The sequence below is a fragment of the Thermobia domestica genome, chromosome 6 (genome assembly GCF_964235325.1).
Source record: "Thermobia domestica chromosome 6, izTheDome1.hap1.1, whole genome shotgun sequence".
In the NCBI taxonomy this organism is placed as follows: domain Eukaryota; kingdom Metazoa; phylum Arthropoda; class Insecta; order Zygentoma; family Lepismatidae; genus Thermobia; species Thermobia domestica.
The window spans coordinates 285,770,883-285,796,332 of record NC_137459.1 but is presented as its reverse complement, the minus strand read 5'-3'; the positions used below and the strand labels follow the sequence as shown (position 1 = coordinate 285,796,332).

At 37.6% G+C, this 25,450-nt stretch overlaps 1 protein-coding gene across 2 annotated transcripts in view; it reads left to right on the top strand.

The window, feature by feature from the left end:
• The first annotated feature begins 7,825 nt into the window (after nucleotides 1-7,825).
• Nucleotides 7,826-25,450, top strand: part of LOC145688513 (uncharacterized) — a 200,580-nt gene continuing 182,955 nt past the window's right edge. For both annotated transcript variants that reach the window (XM_081762860.1, XM_081762859.1), the window contains exons 1-2: nucleotides 7,826-7,957; nucleotides 8,134-8,202. In XM_081762860.1, the coding sequence (XP_081618986.1) occupies nucleotides 7,870-7,957; nucleotides 8,134-8,202 (157 nt within the window). In that variant the 5' untranslated portion in view covers nucleotides 7,826-7,869. The remainder of the gene's footprint in view (nucleotides 7,958-8,133; nucleotides 8,203-25,450) is intronic.

Genomic DNA, 25,450 nt, shown 5'->3' with positions numbered 1-25,450 from the left:
GAGATTGAAGATGAACTACGAGAGGAAGCCTATTCCTTCAAAAAATGTATCCGTATTCGGAATAATCAGGGGCCTACCTACATGGTCCGGATCTTGACCACTTCACAAGAAACGATCAACGATCTACTAGATAATGGAGTATTCATCTTCAAAAAGAGACATCGTGTAGAACCGTCACGATCACCAGCACCACTTCCTCTTAGATGCGAAAGATGCCAGGAATACAATACGCACTCCACTGATCGCTGCACAAACCAATTCAAATGCGGCTATTGCTCTGGACCACATCCAACTCGCACCTGCACTAATCTTCAACAAGCTCCTACTTGTAATACTTGCCACGAAAGATCTCATCCAACTTACAATTATAAATGTAAATCTCGGCCTACTCCAGAAGAGACTAAACCAGAGCTAGTAGTACCATTACGTACTCACGACGCTCAGAATCAAACAGTGGATACACCACTGGAACCCAATCAATATGTCACCCTTCATCAATTATTAGCATTCATCACTTTGACCCTTCAGAATGTCCAACCTTTTGCACGGCCACTCATGTTACAGCATGTTCAACATGCCGCTCGCAACCTTTTCCATCTTGACTTCCATGCTACCTATAATGGCCCCTACGTACATTTCCATGCAACTCCACTTACAACTGCTGTCTAAATCTATCTTCACTATGACTTTTATCATGGCTCTCATATTCTTATTCCTCAACATCCGCTCATTTTTCACTCATAAAATTCTGTTTGAACAACTTCTATTAGAAGAAAAAGTCAATACTTTCCTTCTGAATGAAACTCATCTTACACCCAAGCTCACTTGCCGCCTTTCAGGATATCACATTCTTCGCCATGATAGTACCATACCAGCCCGCCGTGCTAATGGTGGCGTTGCCATAGGCTTTTCACCTCATATACCTCATCGTACTCATTCCGCTCCGATTCAAAACCTACCAGAACATCTCATTACTACTCTATATTATAAGTCATTATGTGTAACAGTAGCCACCATTTATGTTCGTCCCGGTCACACAATTCCACTATCATTCTTTCACTACATCTCTAACAACTTCCGTCATTACATCATTTTAGCAGACATTAACTTTCACAGCCGCTCTGATAGAGATAAGACAACTTTCACGAATTTCATTGTCACAACTACGACCGGTATAATTCATCCTTTACCTAAACCCACCCGCCCGGAATCCAATACTACTCCTGACGTCGCCATAACTTCATCCTCTTTATCACACCGTATTCACATCGATATTTTAGATCCAATAGGAAGCGATCATGTCCCAATTAAACTCAGCCTCCGATTATCCACTACCTCTATCACCAACACACCACCCCCTCCCAGACTAATCCCCCGCTATGATAAAGCAGATTGGTCGAAGTATCGGACTTATTTAAGTCACTCTCTTCAGCAATGCGTTCCTCCCACTACGGAAGATGAGTTATACTCTATCCTAGATCATATCACTAAACATATACAAGTTGCCTCCGAACAGTTCATTCCTAAATCTACCTATTCACCCCATAAACCTAAACTACCCCCACAATATCTTACTCTCATACAGCGCTCCCGTCAGTTTTATACAGAATATGTGCGATCTGGTAACCGTGAAGCTCTTCAACATCACCGAGCCCTCCACCGTACAGTTTCAAACTATGTTAAAGCTTATAAATTACGACAATGGATCAAGGCTTGCAATTCTCTTTCTGATACATCCCACCCTACCAAATATTGGAAGCGTTTCAACGCCCTCACCGGAAAATTCACCAGAACATCCTATCCACTCATTCATCATGATCAAGCACTCCACTCAGACCAAGATAAAGCTAATGCCTTCGCTACCTATTTACAGGATATCTTTACGCCTTTGTCAGCTACACGTCATTTTCGTCATCATCCTACAGATCACTTTAACTTTTGGTCTCCACATCTTCAACCAAACGTGCATCACACAGTCTCTTCTCATAAAGCTCTCACTGCCCCCATCACTCCTATCGAGATCAAGCATGTAGTTACCCGCAAACGCAACACAGCACCCGGCATCGATAACATCTCTTATCGCCATGTGAAAGAAAGCCCACCTGTTCTGATAAATATTCTTGCCCTGATCTATACTTTTATCCTTCGTACTGGCTATATACCCGCTCAGTGGAAAACGTCTAAAGTTCTTATGTTTCTTAAACCAGAGAAACCTCCCGACCAAGTATCCTCTTACCGTCCGATTCAGCTAACCCCGGTTTTCACTAAAATTCTGGAAAAAATCATAGTACAACGCCTTCATCACCATCTTTCACGGTACAATCTCTTGCCAGTCCACCAAGCAGGATTCCGCCCACAGTTCAGTATTAACGATCAGCTCATGCGTCTTCTAAACTACATTACTAATCACTACAATACGGCAAAACCATCCTGCCTGGTCCTTTTTGATCTGGAAAAGGCATTTGATAAAGTTTGGCATAAAGGACTTCTCTCTAAGTTACTCAATTTTCGCCTTCCCCTCGCATACATACGATTCATTTATAATTTCTTGTCTGGACGCCTCGCATACGTTTTCATTAATCAACAATCATCTCATCCTATCTTCCTACATTCCGGTGTACCACAGGGTTCTTCGCTCTCTCCCCTACTCTACCTGCTGTATGTTGCAGATATGCCTCCACTTCCTCACAACGTTCATTTATTTCAATACGCCGACGACACTGCCTTTCTTGCCGTAGGTCGCACTGTTCACCAACTCAACACAGCACTGCAGGAGGCGATAGATACATTTGTCCTATGGTGTGATAAATGGAGGCTTAAGATCAATGCCAGTAAAACACAAACTACAATATTCCTACCACCCAATAAACGCTCCAAAGTCCACCGCAATCCATCTCTATTAAATCTCACAGTTAACGACACTCGTCTTCAGCTTTCTAAAACAGTCAAATATCTGGGACTTACATTGGACAGACACCTTTCTTGGAAAGCACACCTGCAGGATGTTACAGCAAAAGCTTACGTCGAATTAACTTACTTAAACGTATAACTGGTACCACTTGGGGTCTTCATTCAAAACTTCTTTTAAACACCTACAAAGTATTTCTTCGCCCAGTGTTGACTTACGGCCATCCTGCCTGGATTGCAGCTCCCCCTTCCTATTATCACAAACTTAAAGTACTCGAACGACACGCCCTTCGTATAGCATACCGCATCAAGCTTCCCAGTCCAACTCAGATTCTATACGACCGAATGCCTTTTCCTCACATCTTATTCCATCTCGAACAACTTCGCCTTAAGTACTTTCAGAGACGTCTCACTCTTCATCACCCGCTTCTCCGAGATACTATCAACGCTCATACCAACTTCGATCTTCCACATCCCATCACACATTCTCCTCTTTCCCTCCTTTTCACACTGTATCATTACTCTCTACCACCCGACCACCCTGATCTTCCATTGACTCGTACTTTTCTCATAGACCATCCTCCACCTCATATCACACCGTCATATTCAGCACAGTAGTCCTCTCTTACTAACAGGGCTTCCCATTGTCTCTCATCAATGCTTGGAGTAGCCCCCAAGCGAGAAGATTAACTTGCATCTGTCCTCTAACAATCACCCTCGTGTTGTGTTGTCTTGTGCACCTCATCTCATCGTCATCTCATTCTTCTCTTCTCCCATATAGAAAGTATTGTCCAATCTCACAATCAATCAATCATACAATACCGACATTCCCCTACCTCATGATTGCTATCGTAAAGATAGCAATATCCAACTGATGAATAATAATAAATTTTATGAAATAAAGTGATAATAAAATAATGAAAATTCCCTTAGACCATCTCCCAGTCCTTTCCTCCCAATTCCCAAACTTCTCTTTCCCCATGGAGGGCGTAACCCTCGGGCGGGTAGCTAGCCTTGGCTAGCAATATATATATATATATATATAAAAATTGGTATACTCAGGTACGTTGCGAAGCGATTCCAGAATCACCATTCACTACTCTTTGATGCAATGCACCACGAAGCCACTCTTCGTAAACTCTCTGTTACTCTCCGACTTTCTCCACTCTCCCTGCTCTTTACTTTGTATCATCATGTTCTTCCGCCAAATAGTCCCGATTTACTACTTTTAGAAGACTTTCTCGTTCCTACTCCACCCCCATACATCACTCCATCATATGTTGCACTGTGACCTTCCAATACTAATAGGGCTCCCCCTCGTCTTCATTGCGTCCAGAGTAGCCCCTGGACAGAAGATAACCTACATTCGTCTCTCTAATCCTGTTTATGTTGTGTTGTCAAGTGCACCTCACGGTTTCATCCTGTATCACTGCTTTGCTATCACTAATGTCATAATGAATTGAAAGACAGTATTCCTAACCTTTCCTGATGATTATGGTTAACGGCCATAATGACCTGTACTTAAATGCACTTAATAATAATAAAGATTATATAGAACCTCCTTGCCCCTCGAAAACCCCCAAATCAAAAGTGAATAGTAACTTCACATCCCAAATAAAGGACGTAACCCTTTGGGTGGGTGCTAGCTACGGCTAGCAAAAAAAACTTTGGTGTTATAGATGGTGTTACTGCGTAAGGCACCAAATATATAAAGTCTTTTTTTTCGTTGCATCTCGAATATGCTTTTACATCACCTCTGCACTATGAAGGAATCACTTGTGTGCTACATGTAAATCTCCTCTGTCGTACATGTAAATCATCTGGGTACTGCGTATAAATCACCTGTGTGTTACGTGTAAATCATCTCTGTCATACATGTAAATCACCTGGTTACTGCGTGTAAATCACTTGTGTGTTACATGTAAATCACCTGTGAACTACATGTAAATCACCTGGTTACTGCGTGTAAATCACCTGCGCGGTAGGTGTAAATCACTTGTGCATGACGTGTATGTGTGCATTGCACATGTCCTGTGCACGTGAAGATGTTGAATAGGACCTGTGACGTATATGTGCATCACATGTACAGGCGTGCATTTATACAGATGATGCACATATTGCATCCGTGCAATTGTGCATGTACTATACGGGTAGTATACGTGCATTGTGCTGTCTGGGGGTAATAATGACAAAGTGGGGATCTTTAACTAAGTTACTCTATTCAAATTCAAGAACTGGGGTGCGGTGGCTGAATGGTAGGGCATTCACCTCCGGTGCTTGGGATCCCTGGTTCGATCCCACCTCGCGACGTGTGGATTTTGTGGTGGACAAACACCGTGCTCGTGGGTTTTCTCGCGGTTCTTCCATTTCCTCCCACTTTCTCGTTCAACCATTTCCTTCATTTCTCATCATCACCGTCTCCTTTAGCCTAACCGGCATAAACGTGGGACGTAAAACTTAAAAATTTAATTCAATTTCATTTCAAATTTAAGAACTGGTCTTGTGCACAGTGCACTCCTTCCGAAATTTGAAGGGTGGTTTAACGCACTAACTTCCAAACTTTAGAGTGGGAAATCCTATCGACTACGGCCTCTGAGTCAGCTACCCAGGGGCATAAAATTGAGGCTAAGGGAGACATTCAGTAAAAGACTTCGCAAAATTCTGCGTACAGTAACGCAAAACGAAAATTGCAAGTAGTCATTATAACTGTTATGCTGATTATTGAAAACTAAATTGCAAATTATGTTTTTCGTTGACACAAACCATTACTTAATTGAGACAGCAAGTTGTGGAATTACTACTCAACGTCTTACAAATGTTAGAAATGTTGTATCATAGAGGCATTGTAAGTGTTCTGCTGGAAATATACAGGGTGTTTCGAAACACACCGACAACGTTTGGGAGGTGATTTCTGACACCAAAGTAAGACAAAAAGTATAGACCAACCTGGGTGCACAAATGCTTCCTTTCGGAGTTGTAGGCTGAATAAAAATTGAAAAAATGAACATCAAACGTCCATACGTTCAAAACTATAGGACCTGCCGTAGTCGGGCCAATACTTCACTTAAGAACAAATATGTGCGCTATCCAAAAATACATGTTTTAGAATCCAAAGATACTCACGCGACAATTTTTATAGAGACAGTTTCGCTACAGGCATAAAATTTGAAGTACTCACCAACTAGCTCTATAGAAATCGTGTCGGAAGTACTGCAGGATTCTGCAACATGGATATTAGAATAGGGCACATATTAGTTCCTAAGTGAAGTATTGACCCTACTACGGTAGCTTCCTTAGGATTAGAACTATGGACCTATGAATTTCATTTTTTCATGTTTTCGGCAGCCTATAACTCCGAAAGGAAGCATTTGTGCACACGGGTTGGTCTATACTTTTCGTCTTATCTTGGTGTCAGGAATCCCCTACCAAATTTGTCGCTGTTGTTTTGAAACACCCTGTATATGACAAGGCGATAATTATATTATTATTATTATTATTATTATTATTATTATTATTATTATTATTATTATTATTATTATTATTGACGATTTCAGGTGAAAACGTTTATACAATTTCCTTGGCATTAGCGGCAGCTATGGTCCTAAGTCCGTCGCGTTTAGATAGCGTCCTTCGGCAAGGACACTATCCGGGACAGGGGGAAGGATGGAAACTACCTGGAATGTGTATGTAGGTACCATCCCAGCACTAGTGAGGTGTGAATAATGAAACTCCAGAAAAAAACTCATTTAGGATGACTTCCCTGAAAAAGTTGTTACATCTTTTCGACCAAGGGGGTTATCTTGTAATCTTGTACCGGATTTAGCAATTATTTAGGAGCGTGACACAAAACAAAACTTACTAAAATCAATTATGACTTCCATCCCTATGGTCACAAACTAAAACGCAGATTTTACGTTGTGTTGACGCAATACGTCATGGATAATCCCCGAATGTTACTGAAGAATGGAAAATGGAATAAAATATTTGAAAGCTCTATTATTATTATTATTATTATTATTATTATTATTATTATTATTATTATTATTATTATTATTACTATTATTATTATTATTATTATTATTATTATTATTATTATTATTATTATTATTATTATTATTATTATTATTATTATTATTGACGATATGAGATGAAAACGTTTATACAATTTTCTTGGAATATCCGACATCAGGCCTTCAGGCATTACCGGCAAATGGGCTCAGACCACTAGCGGCAAGGAAGGAAGGCATTAATTATTCAGGGTTTATGAAGGGAGGAGCAGATATTAAAAATTATGAAGTACTGATTTAAATGAGCCTTCTTGTGCAGTTCATTCGATGCAAGAAAACAATTAACAAAAATATATATTCAGTGACATAGTAGATATATGTTTAATAATACTAGTTCAAAATATGTTCAAAAAGAAAATACGACGCAGATGTTTAAAATTTATGGTAAATGAAATACTGTACTACAGGAAGAAACAAGTCTGACGTAGAAGCAGACATTTTTATAGGCACCGTACTTCTAAGACTTCATTCCGTAATAAGTTTCATTTCATTTCATTTTATTTATCCTCCAATCTGTACAAACTTGGACATAATTTTCCGATAGTACATGGGATTCGTCATGGTTAATTGAAGCAGTACATATAATAGACACATTCGTTAAACAAAATTCATACATTTATACATTTTAGTAATTTGAAATATCATTATACAAACACTACAGCGAAGTTTGTTAATCGTGATGCAATACCAATAATGGTACAAATAATTATTAGCTATGCTGACTTTAGCAAACTAAAACGCTAATTTTGCGTTGCGGTCGCGAAAAGAGTACTCTGTCCAAAGTGCTTTGGAAGAACAAAAATGGCCGCTTGTCTTCTGAACGCCTAGAGTAATAGCATCCTTACCTTCGTTTAGTTAGACTCGGAACTGGTCGGATTGGAATTGTAAAGTTAAGATGGCGAGGATAGTTGACAGCCTGACAAGTCTCCAGGGGCAACCATGGGAAAAATGGATAGAACTGTTAGGGAGGGATAGTCCGGAAAGTGAGTAGCTTTATACGAATACTTATTTGTTACTTATGTAATATGAATATATCGCGTGGTGCTAAACACAATTAGTAGATAGGAGAGGTCATGAACCCTGTGCTTCGAACTTTTACAACAGGTAGACAGGAGCGTGTGAATTTGACAGTAGACTGAAATAGTTTTTCTTTCTGCAGGTGACGAGGATGATGTCCAGCTGACACAACGGAAACCTCAAGCGGACGTGATGAAGCTTCCGAAAGAAGGTAAATTTAATTAAATCAGCAGGGTGCGAACAGTTGTGTGCCAGATTGCTTCGCGATCCTCATTTGTTTAGGTGAAGCAAATGGTAGTCCTGTCTATTGAAACAGACCTACTGAAAGAACCCCCCTTCCTTCCCCTCGGCAATATACAAACATAGTAACTGATGTTTATACTCTTACTATTACTAGTAATGAAAGATGAAATTTGTTTCCACCCATTCCATTATTTCCATTAAATGAGATTTTTTGTTTGCATGTAAATAATAATCGAAACTACGATTAGAAATCAATTCCGAAAAAAAGTGTTTTTGTTGATGGCCTTAAGTGATCCTAAATATCATCTGCTAAATAAAGTGTTACAATCTTTATACTTACGATCTGTTTGTCGTATGGAAGTAAAAATATGATGAACGAAGGCAATTTATAATGTTGTACAGTATTGAATATTGCTTACGAGCCTTTAATTGAAATTTTATCATCCTTATTTGACGTGTTGAAAACAGGGACGACTTGCAAATTAGTAACAGAAGTAATAAAATGTTACATAAGGTCATTTACAGATATATTTTTGTTGATTTCGGATGCCGTTTACTATTCCTGGGAAAATTACCTCTTAATCTGCGGATTTAAGAGTATTGCCAAAATGACTGTAGACAGCTTTTTACTTACTCCCATTACGTAAAACACATTTTTTTTTTTTTTTTATAATGAAAGATACGAAACACTTATTGATGAAGTATTGCGTTGATTGTCCATCTATTCTTATTTTCATTAGATATGCAATATTATTTGCGTATTTATTGCAAGTTAACCCTATAGGTGAGATTCGCAGCCTGTAACATTTAATGATATACAACACGTACTTGCAACCTGTCAACAGTACAAATGTGAATTCTCTTAGGAAGTTTCTTGTAATTATGATGGTGAACTAATGCACTAATGGTATTTCATAACACCTTCTACTGGTGTAGGAGAGTCGTTGATTTTTCATCCGTATCCGTATATACACACATATAATATAGCAGTACACCTTGTTGGTACTGTGGTACTGCCACCTATATGTGGAAAGCACTCTTTTCAGTTCCTGCTTATGTTCTCTCTGATTACTACCATTTTCCTTTAAGTATTACTTATGTGATAATTTAAACTTGCTTCGCTGACCTTATTTCGTTAATACCGGTAGCCTAATTGTAGTCAGTACATCTATCGGTAGCGGCATGTACTAATTTACGGGAGGCTATGTAAGTCAGTTTCCCGTATATAATTATTCCTAAGCAATAGGAAGGTGCGAACCTAGAATCTGTCTTGCACTGTGGACGAGAAAGTTCAGTCTGGGCTGCATGTATAGCATAATGCTTATACAAAGAATGAAAAATGGATGTTTGGATTCTGGTCTCCGGCTTGCTATGCGACATGCGTTACCATTGTTACCCAACATGTTCCCTAAAAAGCCATTCTCTCACTTTGGAAGTCGATGTTTTTTTCACTCGGTACTGTAAGCCGAGGGTATGGGTTCGGTTCTCGGTCTAGTCGTGCATTTTTCACTGTGTATATCATTGACTTTACCACTTTAGAGAAATTGGTGTGATACAAAATTCGATATTTCGTTCAATTATCATACGCATCTAGAGTACATTATTGGCACCCGTGACCTCGGAGCAGATACATATTAACGTGTTTCATTTCATAAGCTTTGTTTTACTGCTGTACGATCAGAAATATTATGGACAAAGTAAAAGTAGTGCTGACTTTAGATCGTATTATTCTGTAACCCCACAATCAATGTTTTCATATATTCTTGGATAAGTAAAATTTTCCATCAAGAGTAATGAAAAGGTTGGGTTAGTTCTAAAACAGAGCAAGTCTTTAGATTGTCACATTTTACTGCTGTATCTGGCAGCTTATAATGTAAATAAAGTAGATGTGTAAATTTCTTTGACTATCATTTGAATTATGGAAACTAAAGGAAGAAGGTTAGGGAAAAGTTATAGTAGTAAATAACTTTTGCTTCATCTAATTGCAGTTGTCTTCTCTGCGAAAGAAGCTCAGTGTCAGCTATTGAGCTTCGAGTTGCTGTTAAGTAGTCCTTTTAAGTAATATAACCTATCAGAATTCTTGAACATTTTCGAAACTTCATTAATAGTATTGTTATTCTCTTTCAGTTTTTGTTTTCTTCGTTTAAATTTGATTATGAAACTAACTCGTATGAAAAGTTAAAAATCCAAACTTTCTTACATAATATTTTTTCGCCTTGAACCAAGAAGGCACGGTAGCTTCACGGCACAACGTTCAACTCTGGTGCCCATGTTCAATTGGTGAAAGCAGGTGATGTCGCTTTTCTTTAAGTGCTCTGTTTCTTCTGATGTTGCCAATAATTATTTTATTGGAATTTAGTGATGGTGTTTCATTTTAAACATAAAGCTGATTTTTTTTTTTTTTTAATCTGTTTTGGAGGTCTAACTAATGATATTTTTGATGGTGTTTAAAGTAATCTTAGTCGGTAACAATTTACTTCGCAATTTTGACTTCGATTCGTTGTTTAAAGCATTTTTTGGTTAGTCACCAACAATTCTTCAGTTTATAGTTTCCAACAGAGTAACCTTGAAACTGCTAGTGCTTTGCTTTTTGACATGATCAATACATGGTGCGTCTAGCTCTCTGTTCTATGCCCTGTTCTGTGAAGTTCAGTATTAGCCACAAGGCGTAAAAGCAGAACGTATACTTAAAATGAACAAATAATGAGCAACAGTGTCGCTCAATTGTACAAGATGTAAATGATACTTTATAACCTATATCCCCACATTACATGTTTTGAATTCGTGCTTTTCCATAATCAATACTTTTTAGTTTTAGAAAATTAGTTTTCTGTATTGCCTCTGTAACTATATGCTAAAATTACGAGGTTAAGGAAAGTAAGACATTTACTAACGTGACACAGGTCCCTTTTTATTCATAGAAGCTAATACATTTCTGTGTAGAAACAATATATTTTGGATCTCTGCTGTGTGCACAAGTTAGTTTTGAAACAGAACTTCCTTTTCAAACCAGCACCATGTTTAAACTCCGTCCCAATTATTGCAAGTTGCTACGGAACTGATGCTAATTTCTGTTTGTATTTCAGATCACATCTTTGTCATCACTGCCATCATATTATAACTGAAATGTGATGACTCTGCTTAAGTGCTAAATCTGGAAATGCGTTTTATTTATAGTTCCAAACCATGTCATTTTTCCTGAGGAAAAGAATTAATTTAACTTGTATTGAGTGTGTCCGTTTCCTATTTGGATACATATTGTTGTGGAAATATTTATAACATGAACTGATGTGTAAGAGAATTAACTTTTACACACACGTTCAAATCCTAGTTTTCTTTTTCCTTTTCTTTCTTTCTTTTTTTTTCCTCAACATCATCTGACTCTATGATGTATTCACTTCTTATTGTTTAAGAGGACTTCACGTTATTTTCAAGTTACGGAATACTGTACTGAAATTAGCTTATCCGCTTGAAGGCTATTAAAGGACAAAACGAAATAGAATTATGTTTGAGTTAAATGGTTTTTCAACATGACTATATAGGATTCAGTTTTGTTATGTGCATGCATTTTAGAGGGAAATGTTATATACTTACACATTTAGAAATGACGCTTTATTTTGGTTTCATTAAAGCTAGGGGTTAGTACTGCTTCCCTTGTAAAATAAAGGGAGTATGAAATGTTAAAAAAAAAAAAAAAAAAAAAAAAAAAAAAAAAAAGCATAGGTATTGTGTGTAAGTGACCATACATGGATGGTATTGTATGAAGGAGTCCCAGTGTCATGAGGAGTGAGAAGTATTACAGCTTTATTTTGGGAAACCTAGGTGAGAAAACAAGTGTGACTTGGTTTACTTTAGTTGTGTAGAGACTTGGTATCTGTTGTGAATGGTACCTGGCTATTTTCAGTGGAGAGTTGTAGTGGATGCTAGTCCCACTCAGGCTGAGGCTACCGTCCCCTGCTTGACTGAGAATTTCGCTTTGCCATGTCAGGTGAAGGTGTGATGGTAGCTTCAATTAGAGTAAAGTTTCTGTATTGTACTTTTGCGGATTTAATTGCGAAGCATGTGATGTTTCAAATTAAGGTAAAAATAAGAGGACTTAATATACTTAAACAGTGGAACCGTAGCTTTTCATGAGCGTTGTTACTCAGTTGTTGAAGACACAGTTGCTAGCCGGAGTGCTTGCTTCTTTCATTTATATGTTTCTTCAGTAAGTTGGGAATGATTTGGCGAATTCGGGTACGGGTTTTGGTAACATACAGAAAAGTGCATTCTTTCTACGTGCAGCCTGTACTCTAAGTTTATTCGTTCTGAAGTAAGAAATCTTGCTAGCAAGTGCACAAAAAACATACAAGTAACAGTACCTATTAAGTAGCGTTTCTCAAACTTTTTTTTTTTAGTGGGAATCATTTTTATTAATCAATTGTTCTACGGAGCACCCTACCTTTGCTCCCTTCAGAAGAAAATTTCTCTCTCTCTCTCTCTTTTTTTTTTTGTGTGTGTGTGTGTGTCTCCTTAGTGTATTTATATGTATACTTACGTTTTTAAACCAGCTTTAATTAATATTCCCTTAGTTTTACATTGATATTAATAGAAGAATAATCATATTAAAAAATAATAATTAAATGTTATCAAGGATATTTTATATTACTTCTGTATAAGCTGTTAAAATTTGTATAATATTCACGTTATTAAATTGTATAATGTATTACTTATATACTTATTTGAGGTTCTCAACTGTAGTGTATGATGTGCACTCAAAATGATACCAACTCCGTCTTGGCTTTGCGGTTAGCGTAGGCGCTTTTGGCGTGGGAGATCTGGGTTCTATTCCCGGCGGGAGCTCATTTAGTTTGTATCCCACGTTAAACCTTATCATACCAAGGTAAGTTGATCAACGTTCCTAACCGGGGGAGTCTAAGGGGCCCCATGATTTTTTCACTCTACATTTGTTTCATCAGCGTCATTTTGATGCTTTTTCTCACATTTTCAATCTTAGGCTTCGTAAGATCTTCAGTTTTATAATTCTAAAAAAAAATGTATATGTACATATATACAATGCGTGTCTAAAAAGTGTACCCCTAATAATTAAACATGAATGTCAATATCGATCAGCGTTTGTAAATTGTTTTATCCCAACACTTAATTTACCCTGTTACTTAAGATACGTAAATAGTGGATAAGTACGTTATACGGGGTGCGTCAAAATGTACCTCAAGAAACACATCTGCAGCTTAAAACTTACTATATAAATTTTGGTCATTTTTATAGTTTCTTTATTGTGCATATAAGCGTTTCTTATACAAAGAATGATAATCTGTGCTACATTGTTATATATTGTATGCTTTACTGTTCTATATATACAATAGGTTGTTACATGGTTTGTAAATCAAATACTATACAACACTACATTTTACAATAATGTGACATATTTAGTAATTTCTACTCTACAAGGGAAAAAGCTGTTCATCATCCTATACGAGTTGGAACAACATTCCGAGCAAACACTGCAAGTTTGACTTTCCTGTGATTTTTGCACATAAATCGATTGAAATTATAACACTTTGTGTTTACCTTCCGATTCGAATTTTGTGGACACAAGCAGCATCGTCCTCTTTTCTTTTGCTTGTGTACTTTTGGATTAGTTGCGACGCGTTTTTGGCATGCTTGTATTCCTGTTGCTTCTGTGGCCTTCAACACATGAGTATGTAACCCAATGGGATCAGCAGCTCTTCGTGCAATGTTTGGATTTATTAGTTCTTTTCCCAAGTGTAACAGGAAGTGATATCATTTATTATTGTCTTTCTTCTTCCAGTCTGGGTTTTTCAGAAGCCAAATGACGAATGAATTGTGCTGCAATGTCAGTTATGTTCATAGAGTGTCTAAAAGGCCACCTGGAAGTGCGTCTAGAACATGAATATTCTCGAATCAATTCGTCAGCTTTGTCGACTCCTCCTTTAGTTTGATTGTAATGAAGAATCATCATTAGCTTTCGATTTTTGTCAAAGGACAAAGAATCATCAATGATTTGTGTTGATAGAACACGAACAATTTTATTTTTCTTGGGGACGTAGCTGACCATGGCCATATCATCAGAGAAGAGAAATATTGATGATAAAATCTCCCTTTCTTTTGGAGTGTCCATGATCGGAGGTGTGTCTGATTTCTTTGCCCTGAGTGTCCCAGTAATAGTAATATCCTTTCTCAACAGAAATTCTGCAGTTGGTACAGACGTAAAAAAAATGTCTGTTGTGACACCTCTTTCTGTTCCGTACAAAGGTTCCATCATGTCGCATATAACGCTATGTGCCAAATTTTTCTCTGAAATATTTCCGGGAAGTTTCCTGTATAAACTTGTAAATTGTACAGATACGATGTCTTTACATCAACTGCAGCCAAGATTTTGATGCCATACTTCGCTGGCTTTGACTTCATGTACTGTTTGAAGGGACAACGTCCACGAAACGCCACAAGTTGTTCATCTACTGTCAACGTTATCGAACGGTTCATAGCATTTCTTGCAATTTTCAACGAAGTGCTCCCATACTTCCCCGATAGCTGCAAGCTTGTCACTCATTTTTCGATGAGCACGTGTAGTCTTATCATCAAATCGTATGAATTGACTGATATGAGCAAATCTAGCCCTTGACATGGTTGCTGTGAAAACTGCACGTCGAATGCTTTCGTCTGTGCTCCACATTTGGGAAATGTTTTGTTTTTGCAGCGCAGAGCTCCTGCTGTCACTAAAACACCAAAGAAATCGCCAAGTTCTAGTGGATCTACATTTTTTCAAACTTTAGGTTTTCCTGGAGCACATGTTTTGTTAAATTCGGTGATTGTTCGGACGGCGTCCTCATTCGTGTACTTACAATTGATATCTATCATTTCATCGTCAGCGAAGAGATTGAACACATCAAAAATGTTACTTGTATTCCAGGTGACTCTTGTAGGCCCTGGGGTCCTTTTCACGATATTACATCTCCGACGGCGGGTCACAGGTGGAGCTGAAGTTTCCCAAACTCCCAGATTTTGCTACAAATTTCTCATCATTATCTGGAATTATCTCGTCACCACCCACATCACTATCTTCTGTATTTACTTCTAAATTGTTCTCAGGTTCTGAGTCATTCTATCCACAAGGTATAAACTCACATCTGAATCACTCAAAGTATCCTCTGCATAACTAATTTCAAAGTTTTCTAACAAGTCAGAAATTGCATCATCTTTCACAAATGTTCTCTTTGCCGTATTGCCCTTACACAGCTGTCGAACATTTATCCATTAACTGGAGTAATAAAATGATGTATTAAATGTAGACCGCTTTTCCTTCCAAGTGCCTGCAAGTTTGTAAGAACGCACAGTAAAATTTACGGCATAACCAACACATTTTACGCAAATTACCAGTCTTGTTTGTTAATAAATTAACGGAAAAATCAGAATATATTTAGGTGTGTATATAAAATATATTCTATTGTCCAAAATCACATAGGACAAACAGAGCGTGGTGTCATCTAGCGAAGACATTTTAATTATCAGCATATTGAGAAAGAACATACAATACCATGAGGGGTCCTCGAAGGACCTCAGATCAGTTAATCATATTTTTAAAATCTGTTTAACGATTTTTTCCTTTTTGCGTTTGTGTGTCTTACTCTAAAGAATGAACACACAGAAAAATCGCAGGGAATGTGACTGCCATACTTTTCATTTGCAACTTAAAAAACATAGTTTAGGATCCGTCAGAGACCCCGCCTTGGTATGATAAGGGTTAAGCCGTTTGTCCACGTCTCATATAGCCTCGCTACTGAAAGGGAGGGTAAACTCAAAATCCTACCTTGTACCCTTAATTTTATTCGTCTTTAAGTCATTATCCTCACACTATTTCGATCCTCTCTGGAATTATCCTCAAGCAAAGATGTGATGCTAGCTAGAGTTACGTCTAGGCTTGAGGATAATTCGGAAGAGGATCGAAATATTGTGAGAATAATTACTTTAAGACGAATGGAAATTAAGTATACAAGGATTTTGAGTTTTATACTATGTATATCCAAGAGCACAGTTTAGTAACTGTGATACGCAGTTCACTTGATGCTTTTTAAAAAATAATGTCTAATCTAGGAGGACGACAAATAGGACCAATTGTGATCTGGATACTACAGTTTGAGAAATACTGTTAAGGATTAATTCGTGTATAATAATTGCTTTTCTTACTGAGTGTATTCTTATCAGTTGATATAGTTCTTAATTTTGCACTTCAGTAGTTGGCTATGTAATGTAGTGCCATTGTCATTTAGTGTGGTTTCTATATATTTTTTGCTTGTGGTGTCCGCCCCATACTTAACTGATGAAGACTGAACTTACCGGGATCAAACCCAGGATTATGTTCTGTGATTTTGTAAAGTAGCATTGAAGTGTATATTTGCGTTGGTTAAAAGATACTCCTCTATTGTGTTTAAAGGAATAAAGCTAATTTGAGTACAGTATTTTTAAAGTAACTGTAACTAAAAGTAACCGAATTTAAGACAGACCATGCTGTACTATAATGTGCCAATTTATTCAGGAATTACTCATAGAAACAATGGTACTGGATCGAATACACACCGAGCATGACAGTGTTGTTGATTCAGCTACACCTATTTATTTTCTAAATATTATTTGAATAACAAAGAGTTTGTGCTTATTGTTCGTGTTAATATTCAGAGTTTTTTGTCGCAAATTATGTGGGTTAGATCACAATCTATTAATTATTGTTAGAATTCAATAAATAGAATGTAAGTGGGCCATGGATACAAAGTGCAGTATTGATCTCCAATAAAAATGCCGTTTTGAAAAGCTCAAGTTTTATCTTTTGCATAAGTAAATATAAAGATTAAGAGAAGTTTTAGTATTTCTTTGCAGATTTCATTCACGATATGTCCGTGAACATTCTTTAGTCGTTGTAGCACAGTAATCATAATCTTCCTGTCAAGTCTCAAGTCTTCTGTTCATGAAAACTCGCTCTTAAAAACATAATTGAGTAATTTTTTATTCTTCGTTCGTTTAATTTTGTTATGCAGTTTTGGAACACACATTGTCGTGAAAGCCTTGGTAGGATTCCAGTTTATTTAAAACGTAATTAAATGAATAAAATTAATTCTCCCAATTCTCACAGGTATGCAGACATTGAAGTAACATTATCACAGAAAGTAAGGTGCATAGTACATAAGAAAGATATCCATTCTCATAGTATCAGGGTAGTGGAAAGCCCAGTGGGTTTTATTGGGCAAAATAGGGTTTCATTGAATTGTGTACGTAGTAGTGTTATTTAGAGCCTACTTAAAATAACATTTAAATTCCCTTTTGGGGAATCCGTGAAGCTCCATTCACGTTTCGTATGACTCACTTTTACACTACTAACTCTCGCTTATATTTCGATTTCTAGAAAGAAGTAAGTAGACGATTCTGTAGAGTAATGGCGAAGTGGATGATTATATATAATATATAGAATAGAAATAAAATTCCCTAGTATACTCAGGATTCAAATTCCTGGGTCAGCTGTCCTGACTGAAAATCTTTAGTTTCCCTCAAAACACGCCAGGCAAATACTGGGGTAATACCTCAAGCTCAGGAGTCGGAGATGAAAAAGGTGGCTTTATAAATGAATTTTGTTTTTTAAATCAGCTTTTTTCGGAGGAATTAAAATGTTGGGGAAAAATCCAATGTCCAAGTGGTATTTACGATTAAAGGACTTTTATAATATACGCTAATCGTGCCATACGTCACATAGTCCACGCAAGAGTACCGGAGTCTCCCGACCTCCTAAATCGCACCTCTTTGTCATTTTTATCTGTGTAACTATCAAAATGCAATATTGGAAAAATAAAGAATTAAAATTTTTAGAAATTTCCTTTTTAAATGAACCGTTTTTTTTTTTTTGTTGTTGTTGTTTTGTTTTTTTCGTATATTCGATTCAAATTATGGTGCTAAAAAAGTGTGATTTGTGCATAATTACAATTATCACAAGAAAAGACTTTATTTCATTTTGAATGCAACTCTTTTTCATTTATATGTGTGCAATTATCAACAATAGTGTTAACAGAATAGAGGTTTATCTTAAGTATTTTTTTTTTTAAATTAAAGTTTTTGATTTGTGATTAATTGAAATATGTAGAAAGACATTTTATTATTTGTTTGTACTAGTAAGCGAATATATAGTCGCACTGCTTTTTTTTGCTTATAACAGTTGGACACCGTTATAGAGAATTTGATATACCACGAACAAAATTCCTTGATCAACCGTTACATGATTTCCTAATCTAGATATTTATTTATATATTTCAATCTAATTCTGTTTTTTCTTGATAAATGAATCAAATTGGGAAAGTAGGTGTGTACTGAGAAACACGATTGGAAAAAAGAATTATACTTACATTAAGGTTATTATTTCAATTCAAGGTTTGAAGTATATTTTTGGGGGTGGACAAACACCGTGCTCGTGGGCTTTCTCGGGGTTCTCCCGTTTCCTCCTACTTTCTTCATTCCACCATTTCACTCATCTCTCATTATCACCGTTTCCTTTAGCCTAACCGGCATAACCGTGGGACGTAAAACTCAAAGATTTCATTTCTTTTTTTTTTAATATTTTTGGGGGTGCTTTTTATGTGGGTTTTACCTACCTCTAAAAAAATGTGTGTTCTTGGGTTGGGGAAAATTCAATCATTACTGTATGGTAAGTATGTACCCATATCATATGGATCACAGCCATAAGAAACACCAAAGATAAATAAATAAATAAAAATAAAAGTCAAAAACTGGCATAATGGATGATAAATGAAGCTTACAGAGAAAGATTACCGTAGCAGGAAAAGTGAAAAGAGGCTTGGCTGTAGGAACTTCGTGATGTAGTCAGTAAGGTCACGTATTTGTATAAAGATGTTGTTTTTTTAGCACGGGTTCTGACCCTGTCTACGAAAAGTTGTTTAATTACATTTATTTACAAAGAACATGCATGTATGAGTGTAAGCATATTATCATCTGCATTGCAGGTACATACGAGGCGTTCCAGGTAGTAAGGGAGACTAAACAAAAGTTACATGCAATCTGAACGTCGGAAACCAGATACCGGACTCCTCTGTGGCAGCTAGTTTACGTACCTATGTATATAATGTGTGGAAGTCGTCCCCCTTTCCCTGAGAAATTACAATTTCAGAATGAATGGGAATTTATTTTGACCATTCAGAGTGCATTTTCAGAAACAAGCCTTTGTTTGCTTCGCCCCTTTTGCTCGGAACGCTTCATATATACTAGTAAACGTAATTACAGCTCCTCTTTGTTTCTGTAACGTATACTTTTCAACACCCAACAATATAGAAATATGTTCTTACAAACTAGTGTTCCAGTATTTCGTGAGGCAACAGTCACAGCCTTTTTTCATTAGTCGGCAGTTTGCCGCAAGCGGCGAAGGAGAATTGCCGCGCAGGGTAGAGAGATATTGCAGGCAATGGAGCTTTTCACATATACGCGCTGGTCGTCGCCTGTTTACGAGGCGGGCAAAAACAGCCGCCTCTCCGTGCTAGAAAAAGGGGGCTGTCGCTCGCCGCGTATAGCCAAGCGAGACATTTGCAAGCAATAGAGATTTTCACATATATGTGGCGTTCTGCCGCTTGGGTGTTGGGGAGAGGGCAAATGTTGCCAGGGAAGAGTAGAGAGTGGCGGCAGAATACGTGTTCGTGTGTGTGTGGAGTATGTTTGTGTATGTGTGTATGTTCTAGCCTAGGACACCTGGAGTGATTTTAACCAAACTTGTTACATACAATATGTGGGAAAAGATGATATATAAACAGTGGCGGAACTAGGCCGAGGGGGCTAGCTCCCCCTCCCCAGGTTTCTGAGTGACGAAAATAATTTAAGCTATTATTTTTATTTTATTATTATTATTTTTATTTTATTTTATTATTTTTTTTTGAAGTTTATAGTAAACTCATGATATACTTATCATAGTCTGGGTTCTGGCTGGCCACCCAGTTTTTACGTCCTAGATCCGTTTCTGGATGTAAAAGTAATCGAAAACAACTGATACTGCCGAAGTGTCGAATCCATAGGTCGTTGATGAAAAAGAATCCAAATCAATAGAAATTATTTTTTGCTATGTAATAGAAGATTATTATAAATAAATGTCCGGGCAGCTCTGGGCAAATGAGCTTGTGGTTCTATAAATTTGTGGTGCCCGAAAATTGAAATATATACTATCAAATATTTAAGCAATATTACATATTTTACACTTTTTTGCTGTATATTTATGTACTATTTTGCTATATATATATATATATATATATATATATATATATATATATATTTGTTACATAAAAAATCGTTTTCCGGACTTCAGTAATAATACCGTAAAGTACTTCAGTGAATCAAGAGAGAATTCATGATATGATATTTGATAACTATATCGTATTTTATATATTTTATAATTATCTTAACACTTCTATGGTTGTAATTCCTTGAATATCCTTTAAATTCAGGGACTAGAGCGGTGCTTTAAAGAGACTTGAGTCAGTAGTCAGAACGCTTAAAACAAATGAATAAACCCGAAATACTATAATAATAATAATAATAATAATAATAATAGTGCCTACAGACCAGCCTTGGGCTCAGTGGTTGAGTGTTGGCTTGGGATCTGGGATAGATCTCAAGGGCCGAGTATCCTGAAAGGACTTTATCCTGGTTTTCCCAGTCACAACAGGTGAATACCGGGATGGTATTTTAAATATCCAGAACCTGGCCACTATTTTGCCGAAGTCTATCAATTGTGGAAACAGCATAGAAAAATCTCTTTCAAGATACCGCTTCTCTAAAAAGGGGTGAACCCATACGTGCGTCGGAATTTTTTTTGCCTGTGTCCAGGCCCTTAGGCAGTCAAAAAATGTAGGGGGGAAGGAATCCAACCATATACGTTCATTTGCAAGTCTACTGTAAAAATTTTAGGATGCAATAAAAATTTAGGCAGCCCCATGCCCCCCGTGAATACGGGCCTGCTTGTGTCTTAACAAGGCGAGTTTGACTTTTTTTTTTGTGTGTGTCTGTCCATTGCAATCACCACAACATGACAGAGAGTCACAAACTTTTATTTCTTCAGTTGCAAATCATTGCATATTTTTCGTCCGCGGCTAAACGTCGGGTAATATGAAAGAGCACATTTCTCACGCTGCAATATAAAGGGCAGTGGCGACGACCGTCTACCTCAATGTGAAAGAAGCATCATTGTGTAAGAAAATAATTTACCACTACATTATTTAATCGATATAATCGATATCGATTTGTCCGAGATAACAATGATGTCAGTGCCACTGCCAGGACTTGTAATAATCGTTAGCTAGTGCTGTAGCTTAAAATTCTTATAAGTTCTAAAAATCCAATTTATGACTGATAATTTTGAACAGAGAAAGTAAAAGTGAATATTTTACATATGTTATGAATCGCTTATTCAGAATGGCCTCAGCAAGTATATATAATAGAGGGAGGTTCAACACAACAGAGAAAAGTTTGTTTTTCATTGATTCTAACAAAACTTTATTTTGAACATATAACACAAAGACGTTAGCAAAGACTAACCAACGTAGGCTATTTTCATACGTAAAAAATCTACTTTTTCCACGTAGAGATAAACTTTCTGGATACTCTTACAAGGAATTGGAGATTGACTTGAATACAATATGTCTTCTCATCGTTTTAATTGTTTCTGTCCATTGTGTATATTCTGATTCTTAGCGAAATTTCGTGAATTCACCGAGCCAGCTTCAAATTTCATGGCAATAACTATGAAACCAAAGGACGTACAACCATATCGCAAAAACATACTGAACCCATCGAGACCTAGTATCATGCTAAGTTTCCTCAAGATCGAGTGAGTGTTATCGATTGCATGTAGTGAAATTTCTTGATTGCATTAAGTCAAAACTCAAAATGTTGGCCATTGAAACGAAAACCAAAAGTCTGTATATATTTTCAAAATACTTCAAATGCATAGTAACCTCAAGAACTACATACATGTAAAGTTTGGCCATGTATGTAGTAACTGAGACCAAATATATGCACACCAGAATATTTAATATGCATATTATTCTCATCAAGGTCCATCACGAAACTAAGATTAGTCAAAATCCGATGAAGTTCATCGACCACGTTTTAGCGAAATGTCTTGGTTTTATTGAGCCTAAACCCAACTTTGATGGCCAACAAATAACACGGAAGTGATAGGTCTGCACATCATAATATTTCATACTAATCTCGCACCCATAGTAAGCTCGTGAAGGTTTGGTCAGGATCGGATGAAGAGTTGCGGATAGCATGCGATGTATCCTTTCAGTAGGTCCAAACCCAAATTTAATGGCCAATAACTCAAAAATCAAAGTCCGCACACCTTATATTTTAAGTGTATACTAAACTCATCGAGACATATCGCTATCCAAGTTATTTTAGAGATGGTAAAAGTTATTGATGGATAAGGTACATACGTGCAATACAGGTTCTCAACATTTTGTACCTCTTCACAGTCTTTTCTTTATCAGTTTCCAATACTGGTAGAAGGAAGTGTAGGTTGGGTGTATGGCAGTCGAAACAAGGACACGTCTTTAGAGATTTTGCAGTCAAGTAAGAGGCATTGTTTCCGCAGACTGACGAATATATATACATACCAGGTTATCATAAAATAAGTATCGCTACTCAGAGAACTCTGGAGACGTAACCACTCGACAGAATGCAATCAAACTTGGTAGGAGCATATTTGGGAACATGCAGAAGCGATTGGTGTAGAAAGTAAAATTAGTTCAAATTTTCACCACCAGAGGTAATTATGGCGCTGTACAACGCAAAGTAAGTGCAGCTTGGAAGAAAAACGACACTAGTGATGCTAAATGATAAGAAAGGCTGTAATTACCTCTCCAGGCGCGTACTCACCTGCATATGTTTCAATCATATGGCTTTGAGGGCCACTATGTGCCAGAAGTAAATTGATGGTGATCCGATGTTTGTTTCTTTTTTCTTCCCACACTGTTTGCGTTGTGTTCAAGGGGTCCCGGGTTCGATTTCCGGTGAAGACACACGTGAGTCGGATCCCGTGTTATGCTGTAGGTCCCGCCCTTCGAACGCCATCATGATCTCATACGGCACTATTCGCCATGCATTTTCCTTGCTCAGGAATCGTCACGTCAAAGACCTACCTTTGGGCAGGACTCCACATCGCTCATAACACATCACTACACCACGGGGTTAGTAACAGGATGACAAATCAATGACACGCATCGCACAGGGGCATAATTACGGCCTTTCATTGAATAATAATAATAATATCATTTGTCTTCCATACCACACTCACCGTACTTAGCACTGAACAGAAACACAATAGCCTCTGGAGGCAAGATTTGACACTAATCTGTTCCTGGAATTTTGGAGGGAGCTTGCATTTTAGAGACCACAGGAAAGACTAACATTTAACTTCGTTTTTGTAAGATATCCAAGAATTTTAAAGGGACGCTTCAGTTGAAAACTCCCCTCCCCTGTAAATCCGCCACTGACCACGGGGTATTAATAGTATTGGTAATTAGTGCCACGAGACCCACAGGAGCGGTAATTACAGCCTTTCTTATCACTTAGCATCAGTAGTGTCGTTTTTCTTCCACGCTGTACTTACTTGGTGTTGTACAGCGCCACGATTACCTCTGGTGGTGAAAATTGGAACTCATATTGTTTCCTACACCAATCGCTTCTGCATGTTCCCAAATATACCCCTACCAAGTTTGGTTGCATTCTGTCAAGTGGTTACGTCTCCAGAGTTCTCTGAACAGCGATACTTATTTTATGATAACCTGGTATATATATATATATATATATATATATATACAAGGTGTTAATGAATTAGGTCGACAAACTTTAAGAGGTGATTCCTCACATCAAAATAAGAGAAAAAGTTCATATGGACCTATGGCGAAAAGTGCATAGTTTCGGAGCTAGGGCTCTCCAAAATCGCGAAAAAGTCAAATTTCAAGAAGCCCTATTTGGAATTCGAGAGACTGTATATATAATTAGTGGTGGGCACAAAAAAAAAGTTTTTCGGTTTTTAGTTTGTTTTTCACCGAAACCGGTTATCGGTTTTCTTCTAAACCGGTTTCTTTTTCCAAAATTTGTTCTATTTCTGATCAGAATAGTGTTTAGCTGTTCTCCAGAAACCGATTCCGTTTCCACAGAAATAGTTTTATGTGCTTTCCAAAAGTTTTCACCGAAACGTCGGTTTTTCGGGTTTCGGTTTTCTAAAACCGGTTTCCAGTTTTTATAAAAAAAACGGTTTTGCCCATCCCTGTGGGCCATATGTCCCTTACCACCCCTTGTAAAATCCGTGTTCGTGGAAAATAGTGAACAACAACCATGTAATAACATATTAGGCCGAGGGGGAAGTCGGATTGTGATGGTGAACAAGATGGCGGCCATCTTGAATTCACGTCAAGATTTTTAAATCGGAACGTGGTAATGCGGCACATCATTTTAGGCTAGAATTTAAAGACAAACACAATGATGAAATCGGTTTGTTGATATCTTAATTTGTTCAAAAGTTACAGGCATTTCAAATTGCTAAGTTTACCTGTCACGCATGACGGAGCACGTGCTCTACGTGGCCCCCATCCCGAGTTATGCACAAGGTAAGTCGTTCAACCCAATTGTCCATGACCCTCAAAAGAGTTTCTGGTGAAATATCGGCACAGGCTGTAAATATGCGTTCTTCCAGGTGTTCAAGGTCCCGGATCTTTTCGGCGTATATCTTTGCCGTCAGATGACCCCACAGATAAAAATCCAAGGGCGTCAGATCTTGTGATCCTGCTGGCCATTCAATGGGACCACGACGCCCAATCCAACGTCCAGGAAATTGTTCATCCAAATAGGTACGGACCTGTAATCCGTAATGCGGAGGGGCACCATCCTGCTGGAAAAAGAGTGAAAATGTGCCGTCCTCAGACAGAATGGAAGGGAGGATGAGATCCCGCAACATATCCAAATACCGTTCAGCAGTGAGAGTACCAGGAATGATGAATGGACCAATTAATTTGGTGCCCATAGACCACACCACACCATTAATTTGCCTGTACCTACCATTTTGCAAGGGTCAACCCACTGAGGATTTGTCGAGCGACAGTTTTGCTTATTCACTTCCCCAGTGACATAAAAATTGTCCGCATCGGAAAATA